The sequence below is a fragment of the Hippocampus comes genome, unplaced genomic scaffold (genome assembly GCF_001891065.2).
Source record: "Hippocampus comes isolate QL1 unplaced genomic scaffold, H_comes_QL1_v1.1 scaffold29, whole genome shotgun sequence".
Classification (NCBI taxonomy): domain Eukaryota; kingdom Metazoa; phylum Chordata; class Actinopteri; order Syngnathiformes; family Syngnathidae; genus Hippocampus; species Hippocampus comes.
This window is the reverse complement of record NW_017805820.1, coordinates 710,375-729,216: the sequence shown is the minus strand read 5'-3', so window position 1 is coordinate 729,216 and position 18,842 is coordinate 710,375. Positions and strand designations below refer to the sequence as shown.

At 40.9% G+C, this 18,842-nt stretch overlaps 3 protein-coding genes across 3 annotated transcripts in view; 1 reads left to right on the top strand and 2 right to left on the bottom strand.

Annotated features, from left to right (window-relative positions):
• The window catches only part of gosr1 (golgi SNAP receptor complex member 1), an 8,714-nt gene extending 7,114 nt beyond the window's left edge, over positions 1-1,600 (bottom strand). The window contains exons 1-2 of the mRNA XM_019886001.1: positions 1,490-1,600; positions 1,032-1,143 (exon numbers count right to left, since the gene is read on the bottom strand). Coding sequence (XP_019741560.1) covers positions 1,032-1,143; positions 1,490-1,523 — 146 coding nt within the window. The 5' untranslated portion in view covers positions 1,524-1,600. The remainder of the gene's footprint in view (positions 1-1,031; positions 1,144-1,489) is intronic.
• A 2,213-nt stretch (positions 1,601-3,813) lies between these two features.
• Positions 3,814-18,137, bottom strand: cpda (carboxypeptidase D, a). Its single transcript, XM_019886009.1, has 21 exons — positions 17,348-18,137; positions 16,410-16,657; positions 15,183-15,325; positions 14,121-14,290; positions 13,024-13,451; positions 12,723-12,914; positions 11,682-11,849; positions 11,449-11,558; positions 11,156-11,258; positions 10,595-10,737; positions 10,335-10,504; positions 9,944-10,246; positions 9,665-9,860; positions 9,417-9,552; positions 9,178-9,324; positions 8,196-8,294; positions 7,934-7,998; positions 7,320-7,451; positions 7,039-7,224; positions 5,190-5,292; positions 3,814-4,444 (listed from the first exon to the last, which is right to left on the bottom strand). The coding sequence occupies exons 1-21, from the start codon at positions 17,995-17,997 to the stop codon at positions 4,218-4,220; spliced, it is 4,119 nt and encodes a 1,372-aa protein (XP_019741568.1). The 5' UTR covers positions 17,998-18,137; the 3' UTR covers positions 3,814-4,217.
• Positions 5,475-6,635, top strand: LOC109525486 (uncharacterized). Its single transcript, XM_019886010.1, has 2 exons — positions 5,475-5,976; positions 6,054-6,635. The coding sequence occupies exons 1-2, from the start codon at positions 5,936-5,938 to the stop codon at positions 6,613-6,615; spliced, it is 603 nt and encodes a 200-aa protein (XP_019741569.1). The 5' UTR covers positions 5,475-5,935; the 3' UTR covers positions 6,616-6,635.
• Positions 18,138-18,842: the final 705 nt, after the last annotated feature.

Here is an 18,842-nt window from a genome sequence, read left to right as displayed (position 1 = left end):
TAAGCTAAGTTAGCCGAGACGACACTCGAAGTCGGACGGACACGATTTTCTGCCAATCTGTGGTTTTCCCTTTTCGGCCAAATATATTTTTTTACGACAACTGTCTTGTCCACGGCGTCTTTTATTCGTTCCACTGGGGTTTAGCAAGTGTGTTTATAAAGAGACGAAAATTGTTTGGGGACTATCCCCCCACATTCTAGTTGAGATGGTATAACCCAAGTGGCAAAATGACGCTTGTTACTGTTGTTGCGAGTTGCCATTCGTTCTACTAAACCATTAGTCAAACGCCATCATGTCTTCGGTCGTTATTACACAAACAAAAATCTCTTTACTGTTACTAGTGTTAGTGCCTCCATATGGCTACGCTCGTGAAATCAATACAACGAACTCAAACGCGTCTTCGTCCAATGTTGTCAACTAATATCCGGATTAATTTTATTTTCCTCAATTCTCCGGAGAAATTTTCATAAAAATTTGAAAAACCCGGAATTCCGGGAAAATCCGGAGGACTTTCATCTCTGTAAAGTTAGGTTGAAGAAGAGTGTATGTCCTGCCAGGACTAAGCTTTGAACAAAAGAGGAAATTATGTCAAAGTGTCCTTGCATCTTTTATCCTGGGGAGGATTGAGGCTCAAGTTAAAAATGTAATATAGTTTAGAAACACATGAATGTTTTAAAATTAAACAAAAACTTTTTAAAATTGTTTTTTTTAATACATAGAATAGTGACACCAATGTATTGAATCAAATGAGACCATGCATTTTGTGTATTGTTGCAACCCAACTAAACAGATTCTATAATACTGTACATGTATTGTGAACTGAGAAGTCTCACGGGCACCATGAACAAATACCAAACTATTATAGATATTATCAAAGTCATATTTGCGTACAATATTCCGGATACATGCAGATGTTGCGGCAGTATTTGATAAAAATCAAATAAACACAGAGATAGTTTGTTGGTGTGATCCAGTGCAGATCAAATAATTTCCCCCAAGTGTCTCACTGTGAAGCATCATCGTCATCTTACGTGTCTCCTCGCCGTCCATCCCTTGAGCTGTTGTAGCTGGTACACAGTTTACTGAATGACACCAACTTCAGGTCCAGTTCATTCTCCAACTGCCTGGCCTGTTTCCGTAGATCTAAAACACATGATGATTACACGCACAGCAGATCGTTGCAAAGTCGACGCTACTTACCTTTGGCCGGTAAAACATGGACAGCCATGACAAGCTGATCACATCAACGAACGTCGGTTGTATAAAAAAAACGCATCCGAAATATTAGCTTCCATGAACGACGTGACAACCGGAGTAACAAAACTGTTGCTGCGATGGCGTGAAGTTAGCTAGCTTGTGGGCAGCCAGGATACGAGACACGTAAGCACGTTGCGTGGAGCGTGAACTCAGACCGACAGACAAAAAGATGTTAATAATACAGAGCGACAGTGTAAACACTTGACAGTCTCGTTAAATTAATCTCGTTTACCTTCCCAGTAGTTACTGCTCCCCATTCCTGCCATCTTTGTTTTGTCTGAGATGTCACCAACTTCCGGGATTGGCAAACAGAGGGACAACGACCCCCCTTATATCGCCCTCTGTCGACCTTCTCTAGTAGCACAACGCCCGTTGAAAATATGCCGTCGTGCGCGGAACTCTTTCCTAAACCCAAGGCACACATTTACATGACAGTCCAGTATACCTTATTATGCCATTTTGGGAGAGGTCGTTTAATTGATTTGTCTGCCACTCTACGTCGTTTGCATAGATTGATGAACAACGATACATTTGTATCCAAATAATTTTCCGGACAATTTGTTCACTTCATTTACATAAAACTACTGATTTGGATAATTTCTCGCAGCACATTTAATGATCTTTCATGGTACACTAAACAGTCAACACAGTGGTTGTGAATCGCTGCTTATTGTGCCAGTGTAAATAAGCGCTTGTGTGTGATTTAGCACTTGCGTGTTGAGTCTGCCAGGCCCCGTTAATGTCAACGTGTTTCCTCTGCAAGACGAAAACAAAAATATTGTTCCAACTTCATCATGATACGAATCACTGTATATTCAGACCTCAGGCAACAATGATGACATTTCTTTAGTTCTTTAGTGTAATAAAAAAAAGTCTTGACATTAGGCAAACTGCAATAACGTTACAAGATCTTTGTGCATCACTTCACTATTCCCCAGAAATGATCCACTCTTCAACCAAAACACTGAGCAATGTTAACCGTTTGTTCAAAGAGGTTTTGGGCACAATAGCATCATTAAATCAGTAGAACTTTGTGTTGAAAATCGCATGAATTGCACCAATTCTCTCATGTACACGTGACATATCGGTTCATTCCACTTTATATAAAATCTTCAAAGCAACATTGCATGACTCTCTCGACTTCCAAAACCACACGCACACTCATTGAGACATGGTAAGAACAAAATACACAAAAACACCAAAAGAGAATTAAAATTCATGAAAACATCTGTTTAAAACCCAAATGTAGAAAGACTGGAAATTAAGGCAAGGCCTTAAGAAACCTAAATTAGAGGTGTGGAATTAAGTATGGCGTTTTCCACTTCAGCAGCAACCAGAGTGAGAAAATTTTGGTTTAGTTGGGGGTGAACTTTCAATGATGCCAAAAGTTATGAAATCTGCTTTCTATTTCCTCTATGCAACAACTCTGAATTGCCATTTTCATCATTTTATCACAGTTGTAAAAAGGTGCATGTCCCAGCAATGGTGTTTTAGAATGGAAGTCACCTTTTCTGTGCAATGTGTACAGCCACTAGTCGGAACACAGCATCCTGATTAATATTGCGTTGGTGGAATAGGATTTAAGCAGAAAAACGCACCTGTTTTTGATTCACCTCCACTTGCTGTCGAGTGAAAGTGACATGACTATGCCTATAGTCTCAGTTTACAAACGGCACTTGACCAAACCCAGAAAATAATTGAGCTGTAACAATTGGCAAGTGGCAATATCACAGCCCCCCCTCCCCCCAACCAAGTGGATTTTTCTGCTTAATTAATATTCCACGAACACAATATTAATCACAATGCCATGTTTCAACGAGTGGGCCTGCATAGAACATATTGTAAAGATTTTTTAATTTTTTTTTAACTTGACTTCCCCTTTAGGCTGGACAGAACTCTGGATATTCATTCCGATCAGTCACAGGCATATGGACAGCCTGACCAGAAGTGACCGCAAATGGGGCTAATTAAGGTTATTTTCTGTTGAAAAGAAATTTTGACAGCATTGATTAATGGGAGGACAGCCGTGACATGAATCATGTTTTCCATGTGCTTTGCTGATACATATTAAAAAGAACAGTAAATTAAAAATAAAATACATTCATATGTGATTTGTTAAAAGACTTGCTTGATGTGAGGATATTTTTTTTTTCTCTCTAGTCCAAGGGAGCTGACACGTTTTGCACAAGAACAATTCCTGACACGTCTGAGTAAGTCCCCTTCTTGAGATTCTCTTTAAGGAAAACAAAATCATTAGCGTAGCAACAGTGCAAAATGAGCAAAGAGGGGCCCGATGTGTATCCCTCTTTCCACCACTTAAGAACTGGATGGATCAAAAATCGCACAAGCACAAATGCTTTCTACGGACTACATTGCAGCTCCAGAGAAGCCAAGGCACAGAATTGGATGTGCCCCTCAGAGACTGACTCATTCATTCATTCATTCTCCGAGCCGCTTATCCTCACAAGGGTCGCGGCGGGTGCTGGAGCCTATCCCAGCTGTCTTTGGGCAGTCGGCGGGGGACACCCTGAACCGGTTGCCAGCCAATCGCAGGGCACACAGAGACAAACAGCCATCCGCGCTCACACTCACACCGAGGGACAATTTGGAGTGTTCAATCAGCCTGCCATGCATGTTTTTGCAAGCCTTTAGTCAGACAGGTGAAGTTGATCACCAAAGGTTGGGGTACTCACTCTACTAAGGCGGGACGGATGAGCGGCAAACAGGATTAAAGCTTCACCTTGAGCACAAAAAGATGAACGCAACATTTTACGACTGATGACGCAACAATTGGACTAATAATTGAGCAGGTGTTCAAAATTCATCAGTGTAACACAAAAGTGTCTCAGTCTTGGTGGATTCACGAAGAGGCCGATAAAATGCCTCTAGTTCAACAAGTCCACACTAACTGTCCCAGGCCTTCATCTTGCAGCAGGAAACAAACACAGCAAAAGGCTCTTTCAGATTTTGTTGGCGTATAATGTCTCCTCGTCACTTTCACTTTCATCCTGGAACTCGTGGCCGAGGAGAGACTTCTTGGATCCCATGGATGTTAGGCGGATCTCGTCATCGTACTCATCCCGGTGCTGCCGCAAACGGTGGAAGCCATCCTTCTGCCGATTAGACTTGGCAGCGCACACACACCAGATGATGCATGCAGTCACCACCAATGCTGTCATGCAGGCAGCTGCAGAAAGAAGAGATGGAATCAAGTGGGCACAAATGTCAGTTCTGTAAATGGGGAAACATTTCTGGAGGCGGGGAAAAAAAAATGCCCAAAGTTGTGTACAGGCTATGTTTAATAAGTTGACCCCGGTAAATTCCTAAAAAATTGGAAGTTATTTCTAATTCTCGGTCAAGGTATGAGAAATTCATTCAGTCTAGCTACAATTTCTTGACAAAATTAAGACAATCAGACTTTAATGCCAATTTCTCAGCTGAACCCAATCAGTAAATTATGCTGTCTCAACAATCAAAGATTTTCCATCCAAACAGATCACACAAAAGCTGGTTCACATGAACTCAGAGGTCATTGAGTGCAAGCTTACTGAGCATTTCTGAGAAGCAAATCAAAGGGAATTAGCATCCCATTTTTATCCTCAACTGTGGAAAAAATAATTATTAGGAAATAATATTACTATTAAAACGGTTTACTGCCACTTTTTTCATCAAGAAAACTTTGCTTTTATTTTTTGTGATTTTAACATGATAATTTGTCATTTTAATAGTGTGTTTTATCATTACATTTATCCCGGTTTTGTGTTAAAATTTTACCTTGATTTGTGTCTTTTAACTATTTATATCGATTATTCCTTTGCCCATGTAAAGCACTATGGCTTTACCTTCGGTATGAATGGTGCTAGACACTTGCATTGCATGCTTAAGTCCACTTGGTCCATATCGGTAAACCAGAAGTTAATTTATTATATTACCTGCACTGGCCACCACAAATTCTCTCGGCAGACCAAAGATGCTGTGATCCATGTCAAACTCAATGATGATGGAGCTCGCTGCTTCATAGGAGGACACCACCACCTGAGTCGGGATACAACAGATATATGGTAACAATGACTTCAAACTTTAGTTGCCCACATGTGGCGATTCCCGGTAATCTTTGACATTGTCAAAGTAACACATCACTCCAAACACAGGCAGTAATTATTGTCTAAATGTTCATTCCATCCATTCAGGATGAAACAAAAGCCTGACAAATGCAAAATCTCACACAAGTTTTTTTTTTTGTGCTTTAAAGTTCTAACTGTTGCACGGTTCCTTTTAGCACCATTAAAAGAAAAGGAGGGAGGTCACAACAAATCCAAGTTGCAAAACGTTTCCTCAATTCTCACTGCTCGTGATTGAAAAGCAAAGTGATAGATGGTTGAGCCTTGAGAGACGACACTGCCTCATTAGAGAGCCACCTGTGCAGGTGTGACTACTCAGTAGAATCTGCAACAGGTTGTCGTGGGTCTCAAACAGGAGTTGAGCGCCTGGTCATCAAAAAAAAAAAAAAAAAAAATCTGTATATTACGCTGCCTTTTACTTCATCCTTTGTGTGAAATACAAAGATCACCAGAGTTAGCCTTTATTTTTGTCCTTTATTCATGCAGCGGTTAATACAAAATATAAGAGTCAAAATTACACTGAGCAGGGTGACCACCTTCCAGGACAAGAGTCAGCGATGCTGCCGGACGCTACTCTCCAAGTGTTGAACGTAAAACAGTAAGTGTAACTCTTGATCTTACATTATTGTTTCATTGAAGCCTATCCATTGAAAGAGGTATCATTTCAACTTCTAGAGATGCCGCATATGAGATGAGTTCCTATGACTTAAGGCGGCGTATTAGATGTCCGAAGAAATATGGAGAAATGACAAAGGAAAGGAGTTACATGTTGGCACCCAAAACTGACTTTGACTTGGATGTGTGGAATGAGCAGAAAGATGCAGATTGTGTACCAAGAGAGTTGGACGAGCGTTACAAAAGGAATGCTGCAATTCTTCCAGACCTCCATGTAACCCTCAATGACAAAGCACAAAGTGACATTTGCTCCAACGGTGTTGTGACCTACAAGTCTGACCCAAAATCAGGACCTTTAATGATCCATGGCTTCACGGTAGCAGATTACCAACACATGTATCATTTAGTGGTAGATCCCCTGCTGCTAACTCCTTGTGGGAAGCCGAGAGCGTACAATTTGGAGCTGGGACGCACTATAAAGGAACATCTGTTTACAGAGCTGGCCTACCCCATGCTTCAAACGTTTGAGTCACAAGGAACGGTGAACGTGGTGGAGCGATTTTGTTTGCTTCGCACAACACCCAGCATAGACATTGACAGTAATGGAGACTTTCCCAAATAAAGCATGCAGTCTTTTAATAATACCTCCAAAATATTTGAGTCTTTTTTTTTTTTTTGCGCTTGCATTGTTATGAATGCTGACAATATTTGCTGAAAATAAGTACATGCTGCAGTTCAAATAGGAGTGGGGTTCATAATCGCTTAAAGACCTCCATTCACAGAGTTAATTATTTGTCACTAATATGACTTTTTTTCATTTTACTTGAGGAAAAAAAATATGGGGGGGAAGGGGACATCACTTATTTAATGCAACAATGCTGGTTTAAAAAAAAATCTAATTTACTATACAGCGGTTATACTGAGGTGAAGTCATTTGACTACATCAAATTACTTTATGCCTTCAGGATTATACAGCAGGAACAGTATAAACTAGATTTTAAGAATATGCCAAAGATAAAACGAGCGTGTGTGTGTGTGTGTGTACCTCTTGGTGTTGCTGCTGGTAGCCATCAGCAACTGCTTCAATGTTGTGGTTGCCAGGCGCCAACAACGCATGAAAGTATCCACCTTCTGCAGTGAAGACTCTCACACCCCCATTCATGACAATGATGGCGCCAACAATGGGCTTCCCGCTTTTATCTCTCACCACTCCTCTCACTCCTTTGTGGACCTGGATGGGTTAAAGATGCATGAAGAAGATAGAGAAATGATTCAGTTAAGGTGTACAGAAGGGACCCGGTTGGGGAAAGGATTCAGGCAGCATACCTCCACTAACATGCTCAGAAGGGGCTTCTTGTTTTCTGCCCAGAGTGTGGCAAGCTGTTCACTTGGAGGAAAAACACAACAGCCAGTATACACTGTAATTTCTGGACAGTAGCCAAAGTCCATGCTGAAGTCCTGCAAACACATGAATGCACATAAAGTTCCAAAGAATCCAAAGTTCTACATTCTTGACGTAAACATTGAGGGGGCAGGGGGGGTCCCAACTGTGTGTCAATAAAGAATACTCGAAAGTGGAATACCTGATCCTGTCATTGTGTTTTCAGTCTGGTTTGGTTTTGTTTTATGTCTTTGAGAAACAATGTTCTTATCAGAAACCATAATAGTTGGAAAACATGTATATTCTTGTGGATCTCCATAGCTACATCGCCTGCCGGATTTGGCTACTTGGCAAGAGTCAGTGGCAGGTGATGAGGCTTCAAATGTCCACAATAAGACTAGTTGGCTTTTACAGAGTGGTTTATTTCATTCGAGTGGTATAGAGCTGTCAATAAAAACTGCTATTTCAGTAAAAATTGAGGCATTTTTTAATGTAATTTCATAACCTTCATTGCATTTGCTCCCCCGGCAAAGTTATTTGAATCAACAACAAAGCCTACCTTCATACTGCCCATATGACTTTGTCTCTCAGCTGCCCTCATAACTCCATCTTGAATGTTGCTTGCTGAAAAGGGGGTAAAAAAAAAACAAAACAATGTTATCAAGCCTTTCTTACCCTCCATTTCATAAACAATTCCAGAAACAAGTGCAGGCCTTTGTCAAAAAAATAACACACAATGTGTAGTGTAATATATATTTTCTGGATGGGCTGCTGGACAAAAGACATTCAGTTCATTAGAATGTACAACAGAAAAATACTACCTTGCCCGTTATTCGAACATCCAGTGTTGCCAAGGTGCATCGTGGGATGGTTGTTGGCATAAACGCTGGCCAAGTACTTCAGTGTGCCTTCATTCTCCACTGTAAAATAAATGATGAAAAACGTAGAGATTAGTGCTATCCAGTGATGCTGAGCAGCAAACAGCTTTCAGGTGATATAGTTCATCCAAGTCTTTGAGACTTGCAGTTATGTAACATTCTCTTTTTAGCTTGTCAAGTCAATCTGGGTTGTGAGGACACAGTGACCTCATTCTATTATGTAACTAATAAGTTTGTGGACCTGCTCGTCGCATCAGGTCACAATAGAAATCACTCTAAATCTCATGTCGGTCTATAAAATATGCAAATATGTATTATATTAATTATGTAGCTGAAAGAAAACCGGCATGGGTGTAATCATTTTGAAAGCAATATATGGAAATGTATTAAAACACAGCATATGTCTAGACATTGAATGTCATGTTAATCACATGTTCAATTGCGCTGCATTTCAAGTTAACCTTATTGGACACAACAATAGGCACATGTGTGTAATGAGATCTGGTGTAAGAGCTAAATCACAGAGCCTATCTTGAGAAAGATGACATTTAGTTTGGAATGACAAGATATGTTCGCTATCAATTTTACAAAAGGTTATATTGGAGCTGCTCTCTGCATCATACAGAGAGGCGATTTGAAGACCTCATTTGAAATCTTTGAATCTTTTCAAGATATTTTGGATGCAGTTCTTTGACTGGATGGCTGTATACCAAGGGCTGTAGCCAATTAGTGTCATGTATTTGCGATAATAAAACACAGAGTTGCATTTGTATGTGTTAAAAGTGCGATTATAAATAAAGTTTGATTGATAAAACAACACAGAGTTGCATTTGTATGTGTTAAAAGTGCGACATAAATTAAGTTTGATTGATAAAGTGGGCAAGAATTGAAACCACACGCTGGTGAAAGCAGGCTGTTGAGTTACTGGATTGGACAGGCTTGTCATAAGGGTAAGTAGCCACAAGTGATCCTCCATCAAGGGCCACAGACAGTGTGTAGCCTTTATCTAAAATCATGTCCATCATTGCTCTGGTTTCTGGCTGGGGCTCCACCAAACGTTGGGATGCATTGCCTGAAAAGGGGCATAACATGCAAAAGACAATGCATGAATTTTGTCTTTGTCCATGTCAGATGTGTTCATTCAAACAAAACTATGCAACTGACCAAAGAAGTCTGCGTCCAGATCTTTGCCATGAGTATTGGTGAAGCCCTGGGTGGAGGTGCACTGCTTCTCCACCGCTTGCTCTCTTCCATCCGGGTTGATCGACGGCACAATTACAATAGTTGTCTCGTTGATGAGCTATGGGAGGAAAACGGAGGACAGATTGTTAGAGTTTTGCATTAAAGACATGCATGTCAAGAGAAGTATAATATCACTCAAAACTCACAAAAAAAAAAAAAAAAACCCTCACCCTTGTAATGACTGAGTTTTTGCCATAATTGATGCATAACATGGCAGCAAACTCAAGAAGCAGCTCTGTTCCCACAGGGGCGTTACCATGGATCCCCGCGACAAAGCGGACCTTGGGCTCAGAAGGCTCAGCCTCTCCTGGGTTGTTGGAAATTTCCAGAGCCCAAATAGTTCTAAACTCAACGCTGTGGCCCAAACTAAAAGGAAATGAAGCGCATTTTAAGAACACGTTGCAACCATATGAGGTCCAAGGTGGCTTAAACACAGCAAGGCTCCCTACCTCTGCAAGGATGTAATTTTGGGAAAGTTGAGGGTAAGACCTCGGAGGAACGCAGACAGCTCCTTGTAACCTCGGAATCTGAAACTGCTCTCCGTGTCTGTGCTCTTGACCAGCTGGTCTAAACCTTGGCCCAGAGAGAGGGCCTTAATTAAGCTCTCAAACTCTTCATCGGATGGGTTATGAGTTGGCTGGGGTCCAGAAGGTGACAGGCCGTTAGGTTCTGTGTGAAGCCGTGTCAATCGGAAATCAACCACTTCCGCTCCTTTCTTGGACACGGTGGCGTAAGTCCTCACAGGTTGATATCTTTAAAAAAAAAAAAAAAAAAAAAAGGCAGTGTATCTGCTGTACCTGTACAGGAATTGTGCTACTTGTCTCATCATTGAAATCTTACCCATGGGCGGAGGCAGTGATGGAATAAGTCCCAGGGACCAGCAGTCTCCAGTAGTCACCAGTGTGAGCTGTGGTGATGTTGTGGTCAATGCCCTCTACCTGAATGGTGGCATTGGGGATCCCCATGCCATCCCTTATGTCAGAAACTGTACCTTTGATCCCATGGTGAACCTGGAGGTTCACGCAGACGTGCACGCATGGTAAACGCAAAACAGTGATGAAAAGGAAAAATATTACAGATCATTTAACGGTGTTGGTTACCTGATGGATAAACTGAAGCAAAGATCGACGATTTTGTTCCCAATAGTTTGGCAAATCCTTGGCCCAGGGGTACTTCACGCAACCCAACTCAATAGTCACCTCAAAACAGTTAGTGTTTAAGTAATTCCAGTCCTGCATGCCACCTGGGGAAAATGTTCTTTTTTTCAGTTAACATATTGACATTCACATAGTCAATAGGTAATACTACTGTTTTCATTTTCGGAGATCCTGAGGTGTTTACCGATACTTGAATTTTTTTTTATCAATTCCACCACAGCCCTTAATTAATGTACGGTACATTCATGAGCATATCTACAGATCTAATGATTCAAGGTATCATCTAACTGCCTAACGATACAAGACATCTGACTTAAGATAATAAAAACATTGTCTTTACCAATAATGGTCTTTATCGAGATTCTTTTAACAGTATATTATGCTGTAAAATTATACAAAACTATTGCAATTGTACTACACAAGGCACAAAGAGTAGCTGATGTCCGAGCCTGTGATCCTATCCATATTTGTTGTTTTGTACTTTATGCGTGTCCATCAACCCACCAGCAACATTGTACCAGCTGGCGCCATTGGTGATGCCATCCGCAAAGTATTCCCCGGGATACAGGTTGACACAAGGGTGCCCACTGTGCATCAGAGGATTTTCCTGCAAGTGCATGACAACACACAAGAAAAAAAATAAATAAATAAAAATAACCCACAGAGTGCTGTTGTATGACCTTGCCTCATAAATGATTTACTGGGCCAGGGGGGGCTCTTCCATTGCATTTTGCTTTCAGTTACAACATGAAACCACAAGTAGAAACAACACAAGCTGGAAGTAGCAATTCAGTTACCTGTGAGTAGGTTCGAGCCAACTGCTGAAAAACCTTGTCGTCAGGTGACTTGCTGTACTGGGTTTTGCCCTCTTGATCATCATCAAAGGGGTAGTTGACCACCATAGAACCTGAACTTACAAAGAGTACGGAAAGAGGACCATCGATTAAAACGGTGTGTAGATAGAAAAAGTACAAAACACCCAAGTTGTACAACGCAGTATTTTGTAGTATATTGTTACAAGTAGACGTGCCTCCATGAAGATTGGCTGAGAGGACGAAGGGGTTGCTTTTCAGCCAGTTCATCACGGCGATAGTCTCTGGCTGCCTGGGATCTTTGATGATTGCAAACTGGTCTGGGAAGTTGCGATTCAGGTCAAAATTGTTGCTGTTGTTGCGCCCTCTGTAGCCTCTCACGTCACCTGTGAGGAGACAATTGCAGTGGATCATCTCTACTGATCTGCAAGAGGTAACAGGATGACGAAATGATCTGTTCTGGAATTGTATTTATAACTAACTACTAATTAGATACTGAAGAAAAGAGCAGACAATCAAAGTGTGTACATTAGATACAGTAATGCACAGCAACAAGAAGCAACTGCTGACATGCAAATATCGTGCATTCACAGATCATTATATTGTTCATTGTTTCTGTCTCTCTAATTTCTCCCCCTGGAGCTAAATTAGATTACCAAAATATTAGAAACACATAGTTCTACACCAATGCAAATTGCAAAAACAATTATAAACAATGCAGGGCTCAACATTAAATTTGACACTGGTAGCACTAGTGCGACCAACTTTCTCAGCACAGATTGGGTCACACTTTTTTTTTTGGGGGGGGGGGGCGGTCCAGCATGACCATATTTGCTGATGTATAGTTGTCTCATTTGGCATAGCGTCGTTTCGGATGATGTAAAACTTGATCGTGACTGAATATATATTTGCTAAATATTTTACTGGAACAACAACTTTGTTTGCAACAACCAACGGCTGACAAAACAGGTTAGTTACTTTATATAACATTAAAAGAAGACAAAAAGAAAAAAAGAACAATGAGAAAAAAAAAAACTTTTTTTTTTATATGACCTACAAAGCGATTCATTCTTGCCTTTCTATAGCACATCATGGCTTCTAGGACCTTTTACACAATTAGCATGATGATTAAATTAGAATCTGATATTGTTACACCTTAACCCACGGAACTAAAGAAACAACAGAAATGGAAATGTGAGTTAAATGTGACCCTGCTACATATCATAAAGTGTTATGCATACTCTGTTTTCTTCTCTTACCTTCATTGGCCACCTCATAACCATCAGGGTTCATCGAAGGCATGATGTGAATGCGAGTGTTGTTGACCAACTCTGTGACTTCCTGGTCGGTGCCATAGTTAAGGCATAGGTACTCAATGAGGTTGAGCAATAGTTCCCGGCCAACCACTTCATTGCCATGCATGTTGCCCACATATTTAAACTCTGGCTCACCTAGTAGGCAACGAGAGAGAGCAGCAAAATTAAAATTCCTCTTAGACAATGGCTTTGTTTGTTATGAGACATACCCCCCCACCACAAAAAAAAAAAAAGTTTTTTTTACCATGTTCATGAACCGTGGGGTTGTTTGAGATGACCATCACATAGAGCTCTTTGTTTTCCACAGAGCGGCCAATAGAGTAAAGGTGAGCAATAGACGGGAACTCGCTGCTGTACTTGCGTAAGAAGAGCTCCATGTCTGCATAGTTGTGGTGGCGAAATTCCTGGGGTTGAACAGGTTGTGGAGCAGGTGGCGACGCAGTGGGTGTGCTTTTAATTCCCACTGATGTCACCAAGTGGAACTGAGTGGAGGGAGGGGTTTGTGTATTTGAGGTGGAAGTATAGATATCAGTGGTTGACGGCATGGAGGGTGTGGTCAGCGTGACATTGCCTGAGAGATTTGGCTCAAAGGCAACCGGTTCCAAAACAAAATTAAGTTCTGTGGCATTTCCATCCAAGACCTGTACATTGTTGACCGTCACTGGTGTGTACCTGTGTAATGAGAAAATATTTTTAGTTCCACCTTAAAACACGTTTATGCACCAAAATATATATATATATGTATATGAAAATACGATACGGTGAAACACATTGTGTTGTTTGTTTTGTTGTTAAAGTAGAACAAAATTCAAAACTGTTCCTTAAATCATATAATTTGGAATTCAACATGCATTTTCTGGAAAAATACACTTGTGAAGTTTTAAGTGGAGTTTAAGAGGCGAAAACTTAACCATGGTCCAAATCATATCAAAATGATGGCAGAGTGCAAAATTTGTTTTTAGTTTTTTTATTAATTAAAAAAAGTCTTCACCCATGACAATGCTCTATAATGTCATTGAATCTCCTTGCGCAAGACTCCCTCTTCACTTCCTTGTACACGTCCTTTGTAAAAGGTAGTTTTGTTTAGCTCAGTTGTAGTCTTACTTTTATGACAGTTAAGAATGTTAAATGATACTTCAACATGGTGGCAACAGGCTGGAAGAAATATTTTCCAATATTCTTGAGGGGAAAAAAAAAACGAAACAGCGGTCAGTCAGCATGTTCAACCTCTGGTTCCACAAAATTTTATTGTGTTGGCCAACGTTGTTTTTCTGTATATTTCACAATATTTCAGCAAGTATGCATTTAAGAACAGTAATAACAATCTTTAGTGTGACTCACCCTGTGGCCACAGCAGTGATGTTGTAGACTCCTGGGAGCAGAAGTCTGTAGTAGTCGCCAAATCTTCCAGTGGTCAGGTTGTGGCGGATGCCTGCTACCACTATGCTGGCATTGGTGAGGGCTGAACCACTCACGTGATCTTTTACATAGCCACGGACACCAATATGGACCTAGGCACAGACAATCTCATAAAAAAGATGTATTTTCCGTACTGTAAGACGCTTCGGAGTATAAGGCACACCTTCAATGAGTGGCCTATTTTAAAACTGTTTTCAGATGTAGGGCGCACTGCATTATAAGGCGCATAGAACAGAAGCTACAATCGTAGCTGAGGGTGCGTTATGCATCCACGAGATGGAGCTACGCATAAAGGGAATACAATATAATGCAGCTTGACATATATAGAGTTTTCACAAACACCGCAGCTGCAACAAAGAACTTTAAAGAACATTTCAAAATACTTTGTCCCAGAAATAAGAATATTGAGCTATATTTCGGGTGCATAGGATTATAAGCCTTATAGTGCGGAAAATACGGTAAACACATTTTAAGGCGTGATATTGGCGTTGTCCTGTGAAAAACATGCATGTGCCTTTTTGTCATTTTCAAAATTTTTACAATTGGATATCAGACACGTGGACACCCCATATGACAAAAATGGACATGCATGCTTTTCACAGGACAATGACAATATGATATTCATTGAAGTAAACATGGTCCGAATGCTAATGACCCAGACGAACAAACCTCGTTTGCAGAAATGAACCCAAGAAATTGTAAAAACACAATGATTATCCAGTAAAGGAGTCCTGGTAGGGTTATGTGTAGGCCTATATCCCCGATTTATTCATGGATTGTTAGTTAAAATTGCTCATACCTGAAATATTTTTGCGAAAAAGGTTAACAAAAACCTAAATGTCCCCCCCCCCCAAAAAAAAAAGATTTGAAGTCGTCTCTTCCAAACCTCTCCTTCAAGTAGACTTCAAATCTAGCGTCGAGTATAAATCTAGTCTGTACAGACCTGATCAATTATAGCTTCGAATAATCAAATATGTTGTCTACCTGCTCAATGTAGGCCAGGAGAGGCTCTTTGTTCAGCTCCCATTCCTTGTAGAGTTCAGACGCTTGGGGATATTTGCAGCAGCTCAGCTCAAGGGTGATTTCAAAACAGTTCGCATGGAGGTAATTGTAGTCCTGCATCCCCCCTGCATTACCAAAAATGATACTCATTCAAACATTAAAAAGAAATTCCCATGAGTTATTTCTACAGATAATCTTGTTTTCATACAATGTCCACAGGTGAGAAATTTTAAATTCTCCAAAAGGCACCATTCAAAGATGCATGGCCACAAGCCAAGCATTTCTTGCTTTCCACAAGTGGAAAAATTAGTTTCAAAACTGTTTGAATGGATGTAATTGTGGATGGAAGGATGGCTTATTTTCACGTTGTTTTAAGAGCAAGTGTAGAATATAGGCCACAAATATGAAAGGTACAGCTCTTCAGAATGAATTCCACCTTTAACAATAGTCATGTTGAAATGTTTTCAGCTGTCCAATTTTTGAGCTTTATGCCCTTCTTTGCTCATTTTGACAGTGGATCACGTAAGCGGATGTGTCAGAGCGAGATGCCAGAGGTTTAACTTCTGTGGTCGCAGCAAAGACAGCAGGGTGCTATGTAAACCAAGCAAACCTCAAAGTTAACCTGCTAATGACATGCAAATGATGTTACACCAACAACACGTGGCAATAATTCAACCTTGGCAGTTACCAGACTGACAAAAGACATTACCTGAACCGTCATCCGTTAGACTCAATGGTTTTAAACTGAATGACTGATGTAAACAGATTACACAAGGTAAACACGGTCTTGTATGCTGACTATGACTGCCCTAAGATAGCTACGATAGCTCAGTGTTAATGTCCCGGATCCAGAGTCACACCCTGGACAATGGAGCATAAACATCAGGTGACAAAGGTGCCAAAGTTTGTGAAGCTGAACTCTTCAATAATTTGAGGAACTGCGTGTCAAACCTGACTGTTTCATAAATAAAATTAAAAGTAACACAATAAGCAGAAAGCAAGAATAAGGAACAATATTTTAAAATTGGTATCGATTGTGATAACACACACCAATGTCTGGTTGTACATTGAAACAGACTTTGATCCTGTGAGAAAGAAGAGGCAAAGTAGACCAAAGTTACAATGTAACCAACGCATGCTCCTTCTCTGTAACAGGTCACATCATGACACTAAGTCATCTTTACAATGATTATTTTCTGGGCCTCTTACCTGGTACATCGTACCACTGCGCCCCATTGGTGATACCATCTTTAAAAGTCTCGCCTGGTGTATCGGGACAGTTGGGTAGCCCGGTCTTCATCACCGGGTGGTTCTTGGAATACACCAAGGCTAAGTAGCGAAAAAGGCTGTCGTCCGCTGACTGGCTATAATAGCCTTGCTGCTGATGGATGGCTGAGTCATCAAAAGGGTAGCTGGCGACCACAGTGCCACCGTGCAGGTTACCAGAAAGAACAAACCTAAAGAGGAAAGGGGACGTTATTATGGTCGCCCGCAAGGATTGGCATACACCACAGGTGTCAAAGTCAAGGCCAGATCCAGCCCGCCACATCATTTTATGTGGCTTGCGAAAACAAATCATCTGTGTCAACTTCCATGATCCTTGCTTAAATCTGAACCGAAAACTCAAATTGTCATACGTAATAAATAATGGTGACATTTTGCAATAATTCTGTTACCCTGTTTACACTCACTTGACAATAATTGAACAAATCTTTGACTGATTTCAAAACTAGTGAGCCATCATTTTTTTGTGTACAAATAATAATGCGATGTGATGATTAAATATTTATTCGGTGCCACTGTCTTAACGGCCCTCCGAGGGAAGACGTAACGAACTGGCCCGCGACCAAAAAGAGTTTGACACCACTGCCATATACGCAAAACTCCAAAGTTGAATGCCCATCTCAAATTGCACCAAAACATTTAACATATTTTAAAGTCTCTCCCTCTTCTAACACACACAATTAAAAAAATCTGGATTGTGATCAGGCTTCTCAGCGCTTGCTGATGCTCTATCTATCTAGTTGGGATTATGAGGTACACACATTGCTCCGTTTGACACCAATGCAGAAGTTGATTCTAAACTTGGGGCAACCATACCTCATACAAGTAGCGGGTTTTCTGTGCTTGTTCGTGTGTTTACTTACTGTTTGTCCTGTATCCATCTGATGACAGCCATGACCTCAGGAATGGTCTCTGGGTTTTTAATTCCTTTACCATACTGGTCAGGGAAGCTCCTGTTAAGGTCTTTGTTATTGGCATTGTTTCGTCCCCCTCTATGGCCGGCACAGACTCCCTCTTGGGACACCTCGAAGCCGTCGGGGTTCATACTGGGCATGATATAGATATCCGTCGTGTTTACCAGTTCAGCTATCCGCCGTTCCTCCGCGTATTTAGTGAGCAAGTAATCCACAAGATAGACGAGAACCTGCCTGGACACGGTCTCGTCGCCGTGCATATTGCCAATATATTTGAACCTAGGTTTCCCCGGGGACTCGATGTGGGGGTCTTTGGTGATCCGCATCACCCAAAGCTCTCTGCCCTGCACGGACTGACCGATGCTCGACAGGTTCGCAATGTGAGCGTATTTCTGGGCGTAGGAGCGCAAACGCCCGGTGAGTTCGATATAATTGTAGTATTTGTCGTAGTTTTCTACCGTTTCGCCAGTCGAGGCGCTTGGTGTCGGAGGTAGCCTGGCATCCGTGCCGCCGAGGTGAAAAGCAATACAGACAAAAGAGACGAAAAGTGGCACCCGCAGTTTTTCCATCGCAGACTTTGATTTCCTTCTGTGCGCCATGTTTATTTTTCGACCTCCACACCAGTCGGAAAATCACTATAGAAAGAAAAATCCCAGTCACATTTGAACTGCTACAAATATCGCGTTTTCTTGATCGTATCCTCCGGCCTCAGCCTGCTAGCGACAACTTCCTTTTCACCCAAAAGGGGCGGGGCTTCCATGTGAGGAAGCGTTTTTTTCAAGGTGACTGGAACGTTCATCTGTTTTTTTTTTTGTTGTTGTTTTTTGTTTTTTTAGCATTTTTGACGTATCGGGAGTTCATATACCAGGCAGACTGCTATTAACTCGTTTTGTTATCATTTATTGTTTTATTTGATAAAGAAAAGTGTTTTTGAATTGTAATATTGACAATTTTGTCAATTAAAAAAACAACGCCATTAACTCTCATATATTATCCATGAGCAATGAATTGTAATTCAGGGGTAGGCAAAAAGCCACTTGCAGATCTCCTTTGCGCACGCGTGAGGATCGAGGTGTAAATAAAGAGTTAGAGAGGCTACCAAACAAGCGGTTTTGTATTACAGTACAGAACATAAGTGTATACCTTAAAGCTTGCAGGCATTACTTAAAAGGAGTGCTTCTCAATTACTTTCTGTTACGCCCCCCCAACAAGAAGAAAACTATTTGCACCCCCCCACTCTCTGCCGCCACTATAAATATCACGTCAATAAAATTGTTATAAGTACGCCTCTGCATTACATTGTGCCCTTGTTAACATTAAAGAAAAGAAAAAAATAAAGAAATATAGTTCAATTTACAGTAAAGAATCACTTTATTAATATAGTTTCGTCGTCTGTAACAGAAAATATTTTAAGTGCATGGGTGACTTTCTTTTGTCTCATTGT

What these genes read in the sequence shown, in the direction of transcription:
- LOC109525486 (XM_019886010.1), top strand. Translation starts at nt 5,936, where the DNA reads ATGCTGCCGGACGCTACTCTCCAAGTGTTGAACGTAAAACA. An exon ending in CAAGTGTTGAACGTAAAACA is followed by an intron (nt 5,977 to 6,053) that starts GTAAGTGTAACT and finishes TTCAACTTCTAG; the next exon opens with AGATGCCGCATATGAGATGA.
- cpda (XM_019886009.1), bottom strand. Translation starts at nt 17,997, where the DNA reads ATGGCGCACAGAAGGAAATCAAAGTCTGCGATGGAAAAACTGCGGGTG. An exon ending in TGCTTCAGTTTATCCATCAG is followed by an intron (nt 10,505 to 10,594) that starts GTAACCAACACC and finishes GTGAACCTCCAG; the next exon opens with GTTCACCATGGGATCAAAGG. An exon ending in TGACAAGCCTGTCCAATCCA is followed by an intron (nt 8,295 to 9,177) that starts GTAACTCAACAG and finishes TTTATTTTACAG; the next exon opens with TGGAGAATGAAGGCACACTG.